The sequence below is a fragment of the Lepidochelys olivacea genome, assembly GCF_965140295.1.
Source record: "Lepidochelys olivacea isolate rLepOli2 genome assembly, chromosome: 14".
Classification (NCBI taxonomy): Eukaryota; Metazoa; Chordata; order Testudines; family Cheloniidae; genus Lepidochelys; species Lepidochelys olivacea.
Window position 1 is genome coordinate 8,911,514 of NC_140424.1, and position 13,996 is coordinate 8,925,509.

General features: G+C 40.2%; 1 protein-coding gene across 2 annotated transcripts in view; it reads left to right on the forward strand.

The window, feature by feature from the left end:
• Positions 1 to 13,996, forward strand: part of TEX2 (testis expressed 2) — a 119,643-nt gene that overhangs the window by 101,893 nt on the left and 3,754 nt on the right. For both annotated transcript variants that reach the window (XM_084647109.1, XM_084647110.1), the window contains exons 9-11: positions 10,031 to 10,156; positions 13,124 to 13,333; positions 13,732 to 13,852. In XM_084647109.1, coding sequence (XP_084503235.1) covers positions 10,031 to 10,156; positions 13,124 to 13,333; positions 13,732 to 13,852 — 457 coding nt within the window. The remainder of the gene's footprint in view (positions 1 to 10,030; positions 10,157 to 13,123; positions 13,334 to 13,731; positions 13,853 to 13,996) is intronic.

Here is a 13,996-nt window from a genome sequence, read left to right on the forward strand (position 1 = left end):
GTTAGGACGGAAGAACCCAATGCACAGCTACAGACTAGGGACCGAATGGCTAGGCAGCAGTTCTGCGGAAAAGGACCTAGGGGTGACAGTGGACAAGAAGCTGGATATGAGTCAGCAGTGTGCCCTTGTTGCCAAGAAGGCCAATGGCATTTTGGGATGTATAAGTAGGGGCATAGTGAGCAGATCGAGGGACGTGATCGTTCCCCTCTATTCGACATTGGTGAGGCCTCATCTGGAGTACTGTGTCCAGTTTTGGGCCCCACACTACAAGAAGGATGTGGATAAATTGGAGAGAGTCCAGCGAAGGGCAACAAAAATGATTAGGGGTCTGGAACACATGACTTATGAGGAGAGGCTGAGGGAACTGGGATTGTTTAGTCTGCAGAAGAGAAGAATGAGGGGGGATTTGATAGCTGCTTTCAACTACCTGAGAGGTAGTTCCAGAGAGGATGGTTCTAGACTATTCTCAGTGGTGGAAGAGGACAGGACAAGGAGTAATGGTCTCAAGTTGCAGTGGGGGAGGTTCAGGTTGGATATTAGGAAAAACTTTTTCACTAGGAGGGTGGTGAAACACTGGAATGCGTTGCCTAGGGAGGTGGTGGAATCTCCTTCCTTAGAAGTTTTTAAGGTGAGGCTTGACAAAGCCCTGGCTGGGATGATTTAATTGGGTATGGGTCCTGCTTTTGAGCAGGGGGTTGGACTAGATGACCTCCTGAGGTCCCTTCCAACCCTGATATTCTATGATTCTATGAAAAGAAAAAATGTTGATAGACTAAAATATAGGTATTTGAACATGTATAAGATCTCCTTCCAGTGTTCTCTTCTTTGACACTGACAAGTAAGAAGTAGAAGGATTTAGTTTAACTGCAAATATTGGATAAATACATTCTCAGTGTAACTCCAATGGCATTGGTAGGCTCCCACTAGAGATTAATTTTGTCCATTCTTGCTGTGAAATTTTTAACATATTCACCACATATTGCAGATACCCAAGTGTATGTAAATTATAAGAACGGCCATACTAGATCAGACCAATGGTCCATCTAGCTGAGTATCTATCCAGTCTTCTGCAAGTGGCCAGTGCCAGGTGGTTCAGAGGGAATGAACAGAACACGCAATCCTCGCCTGTCAACCACTCCTAGCTTCTGGCAGTCAGAGGCTATGGACACCCGGAGCATGGGGTGGCATCCCTGACATCTTGGCTAATAGCCATTGAACTTATCTAATACTTTTTTGAACCCCATTATAGTTTTGGCCTTCACAACATCCCTGACAACAAGTTCCACAGGTTGACTGTGCATTGTGTGAAGAAATACATCCTTTTGCTTGTTTTAAACCTGCTGCCTATTAATTTCATTGGGTGACCCCTGGTTCTTATGTTAAATGAAGGAGTAAATAACACTTTCTTATTTGTTTAGCTGTTTTGACTGCCACTGCACACTGAGTGGATGTTTTTTGCTGTTAGTTTGAGTCTTTGGCTAGTTGCTCTTCAGAGTGTTTTTTGGCCTGACTAATTATACTTGTACACTTGACTTGCCAGAGTTTATGCTCCTTTCTATTTTCCGTTGGATTTCCAGTTTTTAAAGGATACATTTTTGCCTCTAACTGCTTTTTACTTTGTTTAGCAATGGTGGCATTTTTTGGTGGTCTTACTGTTTTGTTTTTTTATTTTGGGATATACATTTAATGTGAGCCTCTTTTATGGTGTTTTTTTTAAAGTTTCCATGCAGCTTGCAGGCATTTCACTTTAATGACTGTATCTTTTTATTTCTGTTTAACTAGTTTCCTCATTTGTGTGTAGTTCCCCTTTCTGAAATTAAATTAGTGAATATTGTGTGAGCATAAACCAATATGGATGTTACATTTTCAAAGACCTTTAGTTATTAAATAGCTCTCAAATTATCCTTGTATAGTAAGTAAGCAAGCAAGCATTAATGCTTAACAAATGGGGGGAAGGTGAGTCAGAGGTGGAGCAACTTGCCTGAGATTACACCACTATGGCAGAACTGAAAGTAGAGCCTAGGTTTTTCTGACACCTATTTTCATCCCTAATCAGTGGCTCTACATGCCATTCTTTTGCAGCTGTCTAGGTATGTGCTGTTTAGGCATTAGACTTGACTTGGATCTTTCATGCACAAAATTCTAAATGCTGAATGTGCCTTTGGTGAGTCCATAGTGGTTTCCCATTTTTCTTCCATAAACACAACGCTCCCATTTGTGCCTGAGAAATCAATACCCTGCACAGTTTCTTCTTTAGACTAGTAGGTATTATGTGGTGCTACTATAACACAAATAATGAATGTGAAAGGATAGCTGCGTCCTGCATGTCAACAGTTCAGATGCTCCTCAGTAACTTTACTGCACAGTGTAAATAAACATGTCCACCTTTTAAAGTCCAATTTTGTATATATAATAGTTCTGTTTACCTCCTCGTTTAAATGAGAAATGCCTCCTAGATAAACTGGCTAGAAATTACATATTGTATCCTATCTAACTTGTATTTGTGCTATTTTTTTTCTTCATTTTTTATAATGTGTTTTGGATTCATCAATCTGTGGATTTGTATTTATCTGGTGAGTGGTATTTGTCAAATATCCAACTAATTTAGCTGTGGAATGTTGATTCTTTTTGTGCTATATAAAACCATTCAATGGGTTTTCTTTCTTTCCTTCTTTAGAAGGAAAAGGAATCTTAATAATGCGCTGAGAGGCTAAGATAATAGGTTAGTCTCAACCTCCTCATTTGCTGTTGCTGCCCCTAGTGTCTCAGTACTATCAAGCCTGGATATAAAGACACCATTTCTGAATCCTTGGAAGCTAAGAATGCTCCTAAATTCATGTGTCCTATGTTAGTTTTGCTGTGTAGTGAAGTAAGACTTTAAGTAGCCACTGGGGTCCTAGAATTTTCATGGTTCAAAGTAACTCTTTTCTCTTCCAGCAACAAACTAGAATGTCATAGTAGTTCCTGAGAAATCACCAGTCCCTGAACGGTAGGCAGACTCCATGATTTAGTGCATATTCACTGCCAACAAATCCAGAAAATATTCTTGAAAATCTAACCTTTTGCTGGTATATAAATAAAACTGTCCCTTAATATTTAATAAAAGCTAATTTGCATGCTTGTGACATAACCTGGTCCATTCTGAAGTATATTAAAGTGAGATTTATAACGGTGCTAAATGACATGACCTGTAAAAATAAAATACAAGCAAAAATATATTAATGACCAAATTCTGAACTGTTGCACAGATAAATCTGGAATCTGAAGTCAGTGGGCTGGATTCTGCTCTGTTTTACTAAAGTTAAATGTGTAGTGACCCCACCAAAGACTGACAAATTACTTTTGATTTACATCAGTGTCACTGACACAAAGATTGTGATCCTAAATATTAAAAGGAGCTTTTCCACAAAATGCCCCCCACCCACCTTGGAAAAAAGCAAACACGTATAGAGATGGAGAATCTGCTTCCCCTCCCTCAAGCCTACAAAAATGTCTCTGTATGGATTTATATCCTTGTAATGAAGGAACAGCCTCTGAAATACAGTGGGCAAACACACTGATTTCACATCTCTTTTTTTAATGTACCATAGTTTGAATTCTCACACAGCAATCGTTTACAGGTAAAGTAAATGTTAATATCAGTAACTAATAATGTATGCTTTGAATTTAGAACTAAAACTGTATTAGCCCCTTCAGATGGCCTTTCCTAAGTGTGTATCGTGTCCAGGGCCAGATGTTCATCAATTTGATGCATACACACTTCCAGTATACTTTTGTTTTTACCATATACAATGGATACCATGTAAAGCTTCTGAAAATTAAATGCGCTATATGAAGCGTATGGACACCTTAGTAGTAGTCACAGTTCAGTTCTGATCTGCACAGCTCATCTTAATTCAAATATTAAAATTAGCACAATGAAGTATTAGTTCAGATTATGTCAGGAGAATTGCTATGACAAATCGAACTGAACTCCATGCTTCTGAATCCAAGTTTGATATAGTTGTCGTCAGTACCCTTCTCTGGAGAAGGTAGATGGTAGTACGGAAAACTACTTCATAACTGTGTGGCGAAATCACTTTAGTACGGATAACCATATTACAATATAATTATCTCCATAGTCGTGCAGGTATTTCTGACAAGCACTTTAAAAATAAAACATAGGCACATAATGGTGTGGCATGGCCTTGCAAAGATTCTCCAACCCAGACCTAATCTGCTCACTTGCCTTTACCATGACAGTAATGAAGAAGTGAGATATTACTTGCCCATCTGAAGAAATCATTCTCTCCAGGCCAGTTATCGACATAAAGTTTTGCAAGACTGGTGTAGCATGAGAAGCAGGATGAACGTCCATCATATCAGGAACATTTTGATCACAATGCTGCTGTCACTATCCTATATATAATACCTTTTTTACCCTTCTCTGGCCACAAAAAAACTAAACAATCACTTCTGAGCAAAACAGACTGGAAAAAGCCATATCCATTCTAAGTAGGGATGGCAAGGAAACATGATAGATTGAAAACTTTCCAATGACTCCTTTTGGAAGCTGAAGTTTCCTGAGTGGTGAAATGTTATCTCTTGGAGCCTGTGTTAACAGACAGCATTGGGATATCTGACTTTTGGCATGAAAGGGTTAAATACTATGAGGAAATCAGAAATACACATAAATAATGAAGCCATCATAAGTATTTCTCATTGAGTGACTCTTTCTTTCAGCATCTTTTCTTCAAGTAGTAGTATTATTACATGTCCAAAATGCTTTACAAATTGTAATCCCTCAAAATGGGAAAATTGAGACAGGGAGATTAAACAACTTGCCAATGCATCACAAAGAGTCAGTGGCAAAACCAGGAGTGGAACTTCAAACCTCCTGGCTCCCAGCAATATGCTTATTCTGCCAGACCACACAGCCTAACACACACACACCTCTTTATTCCATCACTGTCTCCCTATACCACACCTAGCTGTCTGCCAAAGCGGTACTTGTTTTGAGTATGGGTGAGATTTGTATAAACAAGTGGGGAAATCTCAGTTAGCAGTACAGACCATATATAAATGAGTGTAGGCAGTTGACTGAATGTGACCTTTATGGAAGTGCCTTGAGCCAAATCGAGTCTGGAGCTACAACAGCCAAAAAGCTTTCCCCCCTCACCCCCCAAAATAGCTGGAAAAAGACACCTGCCTCATTTGAAAAAGGCAGCAAAACTAGTTAGGTGTAAGTTGCTTTCAGTCCCTCATATTAACAAACATGTCCAGCATTATTCTATCAAAAACAGCATCTTGCATTAATGTTTTGGACAGTACTCTGAAGTGTGTTGGGATATTATCCTGCTGGAGAGCCCTCAGACACAAAATGCAACTCTGAGGCACTGCCAGTGAGCAAAATGTGAAATGGCTATTCTATAAATAAATGACTAGCATGTCTCAGACAGCATACCAGAGATTTCTATATGCAAAGACAGGCAGGCTAATCTACATTTAGAAATGCAATGCAGTCTCCTACACAATATAATTCCTCTTGGTTGTAGTATACTACGTAATAATACAGGGTACAAGTGGCAGTTCAGTGAAATCCCATGCAGTCAGTGCAAGAAGATACTTTGAAAATGGCACTCCCTTCTGTTGTGATCATGTAGTGTGATCCACACATTGTATAATGAGATTGGAGGTCGTCTTTGATGTCACTTAATTTAATGAAGAGAGGATTTGTTGATGTCTTGGCTGGCAGTGTCTCAGTTGTGGGATTATTTTAGGAATGCTCACTGGGACTATTGTGAGAGTGACCTCTTTCAGCTTTGGTGTAGAAGCACTTGGTGTGCATCGCTTTTGGGTGCTCTGATACAAGCAGGGAGCTACAATGGGGTTGTACCTATGAAGAAATCTTTGGGGAAGGTCAAATCCAAACCTTACAACTTGGATCCGTGCTAGTTAAAAAGGAATTTGAGATTATTGCCCTCATTCTTTACGCATGCTCCTAGAGAAGAATGCTGTGTACTGGTGCATTGTACTTGAACTGTCCTTTAGATTGTTGGTGCTCTATACAGCAACCTTAACATCTTCCTCTGCCCACTTATATGGGCCGTGACAATGACTTCAATCAGTGTTCTGCCTGGTTCCTTTGAAAAAGGGAAACATGAGAACAAAACCACAAGAACAAAAATGAAAGAAAACCCAGCTATAAATTGCATGTTCTTAACAAGCTGTGAAATATTACACAACTAAAATGACAATCCTGGGTAATTCCCTCTTGCCCGAAACTTTTGTTTTATAACTGCTTAAAACTCTTGCATTACAAGAGATATATTAATGTCAAAGTGTATTCACCCATATCCTTCCCTAACTTGAATCTGTTGCAAAAAGATTTGGTTTGCATTTGAGCACAAAACTACTCCAAACCTTGAGTCCAGGAATTAGTTGCTATTGTGTAATATTTTGTATCCTGATTAAGATTATTCTTCAAGTAGTTTACCTCTGGGTGCTCCACTTCAGGTGCGCATGACTCTCAAGTGCTGATCAGAGATTTTCAGTTAGCAGTGTCTGTTTGTCCTGCTCATACATCCTATACCTCCTCGTGCCAAATACTGAGGCAATATAGGGATACACAGGCAGATAGCCCTTAGTTTCTTCTCAACCATCTTGGCCTGACATGGAAACCTAGCATGTCTGCCTTGAGCGTGCCTTGGCTTTTCTAATATTTCTGTAGTGGTTAGTATAGTTAATTTAGATAGAGTGAAAGTAGTGGTACCATTACCTGCTTCACCTATGTGTCTAACCATTGTTCGGGCTCCTGACCAGTCGTCTTCTCCTGTCACAACATACAGGTTGTGTGCTTCATCCCAACCTAGCGGTTCTCCGCCTCAGGGCACAGCTTCTTGTTGGTTCATGGGGTAGAATCCTCCTGCTCTACGGAAGTATAACAAGTGTTACTGAATAGTAGGAGGAGATCAACCCACACTATTTATGAGCAGAAATGGAAGAGATTCTTCCATTGGTGGTGGTGGTCTTCTGCCTGATTTGATGCTGCTTTCAGTCATCCTGGATTATCTGTTGGATCTAAAAAAAATCAGGGTTATGTGTTAGTTCAGTTAAGGTCCATTTGGCCACAATATCAGACTTTCATCCTCCAGTGGAAGGATTCTCCATATATGCACATCCGGTATCATCTAGGCTTATTAAAGGTTTGGAGAATCTCTGCCTGTAGATTAGGGACACTACTTGACCTGGGACCTCAACTTGGTACTCAGTTACCTTATGACACCTCCATTCAAACCAATGGCAACCTGTTTCCTGTTGTCTATGAAAATGGTCTTTTTAGTAACTATCACCTAGACCAGTAGGATCAGGAAGATTGGGGACTTGACAGCAGATCGTCCCTTTACAGTGTTCTTTATAGACCAGGTCTCTTCGCGCCCACACCCTAAATTCTTACCTAAGGTTCTGTCGGAGTTCCACCTTAATCCATTCATCTACTGGGGTTTTTCCTGAAGCCACATAGTTCCCTACAAGAATCCTGTTTACGTACCCTGGGTGATAGAAGGGAACCAAGCAATTTAGGAAGTCACCGAGACTCTTCATTTCCTTTCTAAATAGATCTATGGGGTTCTCAGTCTCTAGTCAGAAACGATTGAGATAGATATTGGGATATATTATCACTTACAATGCTGTGGGCATTGCCCCTCACCTCCAAAAGGGTGATAGCACAATCAGCCAGATCTCAGGCAACGTCTACGGCATTACTGAAGAATGTACCGGTATCTGAAATATGTAGGGCTGCTACAAGGGCTTCAGTACATACATTTTTGAAACATTATGCCCTGATCCATGCTGTCATATCCGATGCGACACTTGGTTCTGCAGTACTGTCTTCAATTCTGGACTCGGTTCAAAACTCCCTCCGTCATCTGGGGATACTGCTCGGAAGTCACCTGAAGTGGCGCACCCATGGGGATGCTATTTGAAGAGGAGGAGGTTACTCACTTGGTGCAGTAACGGTTTTTTTGAGATGTGTCCCTCTATGGGTGCTCCAGTACCCAGTCTCCTTCCCCTCTGCTTCAGACTGTTCCTTAGGGGATGTTTTGAGTGAATAAGGAACTAAATGCAGTTTGCCTGTGCATCTCTGTATAGCTTGTTACGTTGCACAAGGAGGCATAGGGCGCATGCATGGGCCAAATGGATGCTGATAACTGAAAATCTCAGATCAAAGGCTTAAGAGGCACATGCACACCAGAAGTGGAGCACCCATCAAGGGACACATCTTGAAGAACCACAGTTACTGTACAAAGTGAGTAACCTCTTTGCTCCACTACCCCCACTCCTCTTAATCCATGATGGACTCTCTTCAGCAGAAATTACACTACTGCCATATACACCAGGTCACTGACTGGATTCCTGTGCCTCACTGGTACAATGAGCTACAACTTTATCAGCCTGCAGAACCATTTTCCCATGGATCCATGAAGGAGGGAAATGCGTGCCACGAGGAGACCAATTGGAAATTGTGCCCCCAGCTAGGGTGGGATGGAGGGAATTCTACAAAAGACTTTTTTAAAAGGAATTTTAGTACCTAGAATCCTTTTTCTTTTTGCCCAGCAGCAAAATTCCTTTATCCTTCCCTTTTAAACTTACATTAGGGAAATTTTATACCTATGTAGCTACATCAACTGTAGCTGCAATGATACAAATTACTAATGTAACCATAGCAATTAATTACAACACTGCAAGTTTCCTTGATGTAGACTGTCTTAAGACCTGATTCTCCAGTGCCCTGCACCTTGTGTAATCACTTACATTCATGCAAAGTGGGTGTAGAATACTATCAATTTCAGATGTGCATGAATACATTATTTCGAGGCCAATGGAGAATCAGGCCCAATGTCCTTTGAAATTCCCATTTAACCTTTTTTCACTTCTCTCTCTAACACCCACTGTGAGGTCTTAGTTTCTAGAGGTGTTGTCTGAGAGGTTGAATATCTTAAGTGCCAACAGTGTGCACAACACATTGCTTTGAACAGATTTCCATTTAAAAAGAATATGTAAGATGCTATGTTACACGCCAGTAAGTGGGTGTATGTGCTGTAAGAGAGCCTGAGTTCATACAACTTGCCCAGATAGAGGCAAAATAAGATAAGGTATAGGAAGAAAAGCAGCCAACAGGAGGCAGTGGGCAGGGTACTTTCCCTTAAACCACCATCTGGGCCTTCAGCATGTAGATTTCACTCAGATTCTCTTAAAATCAAGTAGCCTCCTGTACACTCACCTACCAGTTTGTAATTTACACCGCTTTACACATCATTTCTAAATCTGGCACCCCCCCAATAATTATGGTAGATAGATACAAAGGACCCGTGTGACTCTGATAGTGACCAGGGATAATAGCTTGTGTACATATGTGAAGCATAAACACCATACCTGGTATGGCACAGTATGCTTTTTTTAATCTCCAAAATAAAAACAAACTTCCCATCCTGGAACCTTTAGTCAAAATTTGTGTTGAATAGAGTCCTGTGTTGGCATTCAGTATAAATCTACTTGTCCTGCACAAGATACAGCTGTATAGTCTCATCTCAGCATTTTAAAATTCATGTTTGGGTTTGTTTGTTTTTATAAACTTTTGACATTCTTCATTTTATTCAAACCTTTTGGAAAGCAACTAACACCAACAAGAATGTGTCTGCAAACATATTTAAAGCCATCTCCCATTCCGTTAGGTGGCATGCAAAACAGCCATTCCGTTTTCTGTCTTGCCATACAATAGACTCTCATTTCATGCAGGTTTCAGCTTTACTGAAGAAAAACAGGCTTCTGTGTAAATAATCACGCATATTTAATTCGAGGATTCTGCAACCAATCCCAGTGTGCGTTTGTTTGTTTGTTTTTTTTACTTTCTCTCTCTGGATAGTTATGGAAAGGGAGGGCAATTACAGACAGTTCAGTATAAATATATAGGGCACCACAAGAGCTATCCATGATGAATGGGTGATAATGTCAAGTTTCATATGGAAATTGTTATCTCTGTCTCTTTCAGTTTCAGGCCAAGGGCATATTGCCTTGCAGACAGTGATGAGGAGTCTTCTAGTGCTGGGTCGTCAGAGGAGGAGGATGCTTCTGAGGTGATGGGAGGAGAGAAGCAGCTGACTCCTGGTGCAGAAGGGTGAGGCGTTTACCTGATTTTTTTTTTTTTTTAAAAACATGCTTTGCCAGCTGAAGGATTATGACAACCTTTCATGTTCTGTTCCACTGTAGTGCTTGTCATGGGAAAGGGCATCAGTAAGATGTGTGTATGTGTCCGTCCATCCAACAGCACAACTGAAAAGCAGATGCTTCTGGGATGGAGGGGGGGCAATTGAGTAGCATACTACACAACAAAGGAAGAAAGGGAAATATTGACCAAAACAAATAGCTACTCTTGCAAGTTATCGTAGCAGAAAAGACAGGAGCTTAGTTTCTAATGTATTGTGCAAAATATTTCTGCAGAGTGAACTGCATAGTGCTCAGTTTACATCTGATACTTCCATAACTTATCTGCAGATTTTAAAGACAGCTAAATGTCCCTATCCCACGTTACAGATGTGGTGACTTCACCAAGTTACTTTGAAATTTCTATGGGCTTGTTTACACCTACCAAGGGGTCGACGAGCAATGCACTGGCGGTCAATTTAGCAGGTCTAGTGAAGACCCGCTAAATCGAATGCAGATCGCTCTCCCGTTGACTCCTGTACTCCACTGGATTGAGAAGAGTAGGAGGAGTTGATGGGAGAGCGTCTCCCGTCGACATCACGTAGTGTGGACCCCGCAGTAATTAGGTCTAAGCTACATCAATTTGAGTTACACTATTTACATAACTCAAATTGCGTAGCTTAGATCGAATTTCCCCTGTAGTGTAGACAAGGCCTATGCCTAAGATGTCTCACCCAGTGGCAGAGCCAGGAATAGAACTCCCAGCATCATGGTTAAACCACCAACTAAACCTCAGCTGTCTTAAATACTTTGAGAGGCTGAAAGGCTAGGTCATCTTTGTTGGGGATTGAACCTGTGTCTTTAGAGTTTAGTGACAGGTTTCAGAGTAGCAGCCGTGTTAGTGTGTATTCGCAAAAAGAAAAGGAGTACTTGTGGCACCTTAGAGACTAACAAATTTTTTGCATCCGATGAAGTGAGCTGTAGCTCATGAAAGCTTATGCTCAAATAAATTTGTTAGTCTCTAAGGTGCCACAAGTCCTCCTTTTCTTTTTAGGATTTAGGAATTTCTAAACTTGATGCTTAAGTAGCATTTGAGCCATAGCTTCTCTTGATCGCTGTCACTTTTTTATTTTCTCCAACGACTTTTAGAGTAGCTTGACTGTGCAGTAGTTCCCTAAAGTGTGTATTTTTAACAGGCAAATCCTTTAAATTTGTATATAGTGGTCTGTCAGAATTATTTATATGTAATATACTTTTACAAATACTTTGGTTTTCCTTTTTGTTCTCTTGGCAATGTTAATTATATGTGATCTGTACTTTTATGTAAATGTAGAAGGAAATCTGATTTGGCCAGAACTCTGTTTCAAGCCTTCGAAAATTTGCACCATGACCACTATAGTATCCAATGAATGGATAACTCTGTTTCTGTTTGGGCTAGATCCACAGCTGGTATAAATCAGGGAATTGAAATTAATGGAGAGATATTGGTTTTATACCAGTTGAGAATTGGCCCATTGTGTTAATAGAGATTAACCCCCCCACACCATCTCATTCAGTGGATGACCTGGGCACTGCAGGAAAGTGGAAGATGCCATCCTTATGGTTTTTATGCAGTGCTCGCATTCCTAGATGTGCTAGGTGTAGAAGGAAGTAGAGATGTACTCTGTCCTTACAACAAAGTGTCTGTCTTGCTAGCATCCCATCTAGACTAGTTGTAGTGGAGAAAAAACAGTCTTTCTGCATATGTGCAGCTAACAGTTCCTGGAGCCTTGCTTCTTCTACTGCCTGGTTCTTCTTTCCTCCTTGGTCCTCCTACCAATAACTCCACACTAAACACAGTAACACTTCCAAAAACCTATAATTAAACAGCTGGGACATGGTGTTTGGTCCCCTTGAGCTCAAGATGTATGTGCACATGCTTCAGTGCATCTGTCTCCTGACAATTTTTGTTAAGATGGTGATATACAAATTTGCACACATCATGCCAACTTACTGTTGACAGTCATGTAAGCATCTTTAGCCATTTTAAAAAAAAATGTCATGCTTCTAGTGCCATCTGGAAAGGAGGTGCACTTGGACTGGATAGAAGAGCCATTAGTCACTTGTAACCAGCTGGGTGCAGACTCTGACATGCATTGCCTGGACACATCAGTGTGAATCTCTGTTTAGGACTTTTATTGAAGACCTTGCAAATCAACATGACTTCAGAGAAAATCTATAAATAATTTAGCAAATGAAATTGGTGATAGTCATAGAAATTGTAGCCCTTTTTTGTGTTGCCATACTGCCCAAAGGGTGCAATCAGAATTGGGGCCCCATCTAGTTGACCCTATGTGAGACACCCAGGAAAAAACTGTAAGTTGTTTGGGCAATCAAGATTGAAAAGACCTCTCATCACCTAGGGCCAGATTTTCAAAGATGTTTATGCACCTACTAGGATTTTCAAAAGCATCTGGGCACCTAACTTCAATTGAAATTAAAATAGGCACTTAGACGCTGTTTTGAAAACTCCAGTAGGCACCTGAATACCTCTGAAAATCTGGCCTAGTCTATTCACCAGATAGTGTAGGATTGTTCCCTAAACTATGACAGATTTTGTGGGTCCTAAAGGAGCTAGGCATCTAATTCTATTAGATCCCTTTTGAAAATCCCAGCGTATGTGTAAAAAAAATTTTTTTTGGAGGAGTGCTTTTAGCATGCCTTGTTTTACATTTCTCAACTGCTGAGGCTTGCACAACACACATTCTCCCTGGCATTCAGCCTACATTTTTCTTCATTTTATTCCAAAGCTTTTAGTGTCAGATCATGGTTTTTACAGCCTGTAGCTCCTACTGTGGTGTTCCTTCATGGAGCATGCAGAGATAAAGAAATTTTTAGGAAAACTAGCTAATTTCTGGGCACATCATTTTGATCATGTATTTTTCTTATTCTACATATGAAGGTATGTTGGAGGACATCGGACAAGTAAGATCATGAGGATTGTGGATAAAATTACCAAGTCAAAATATTTTCAGAAAGCAACAGAGACTGAGTTTATTAAAAAGAAGATTGAAGAGGTATCCAATACTCCACTGTTGCTCACTGTTGAAGTACAAGAGTGTAAAGGAACACTAGCAGTTAACATTCCACCACCACCTACTGACAGAATATGGTAAGTGTAAAGTAAAATAGAAATTGAATTCTTTTAACTGTCAATTTTCCACTTACAATACTAATTTCCCTTATAAAAGACACTGGGTACTTTTATATCTTTGCAGCTATTTGACCATTTTGTAAAATAAAATAAAAATCAGTGTGATTCTTTTTTCCCTTGCCCAGTGTCTTTGAAATGTTTTGCTACAAAATGTGCGTGCCATCATGTCAGAAGCTCTAGTATCAATAGAACCTTCCTCTGCAAACTGCAGAGCATGTCATATGCAAAATAGTTCTAAGAACAAGAAGACAAGGTTAGACACTCATCTGGAATGTATTTTGGAAGAGATGCAATAGGAATTAATATTTGATAGTCACGATAAAAAACTCTCTCCTCTTTGTGTGTGTGCTCTTGAGGTACGGTTTCCGAAGACCTCCCTATCTAGAGCTAAAAGCTCGGCCAAAGCTCGGCGAGAGAGAAGTAACTTTGGTTCATGTGACTGACTGGATAGAAAAGAAACTGGAACAAGAGTTTCAGGTATGTTTCTTTAATAACTTTAAAGACGTTTTTCGTTTAACTAATGAAGGTTGCAGTTCAAAACTGTTCCTTTAATTCCTAGTGCAGACGTAAGAGAAGTGCAGATTTTCAATTTGCAAAAGTGGTCGGCATCCAGCTGAACTA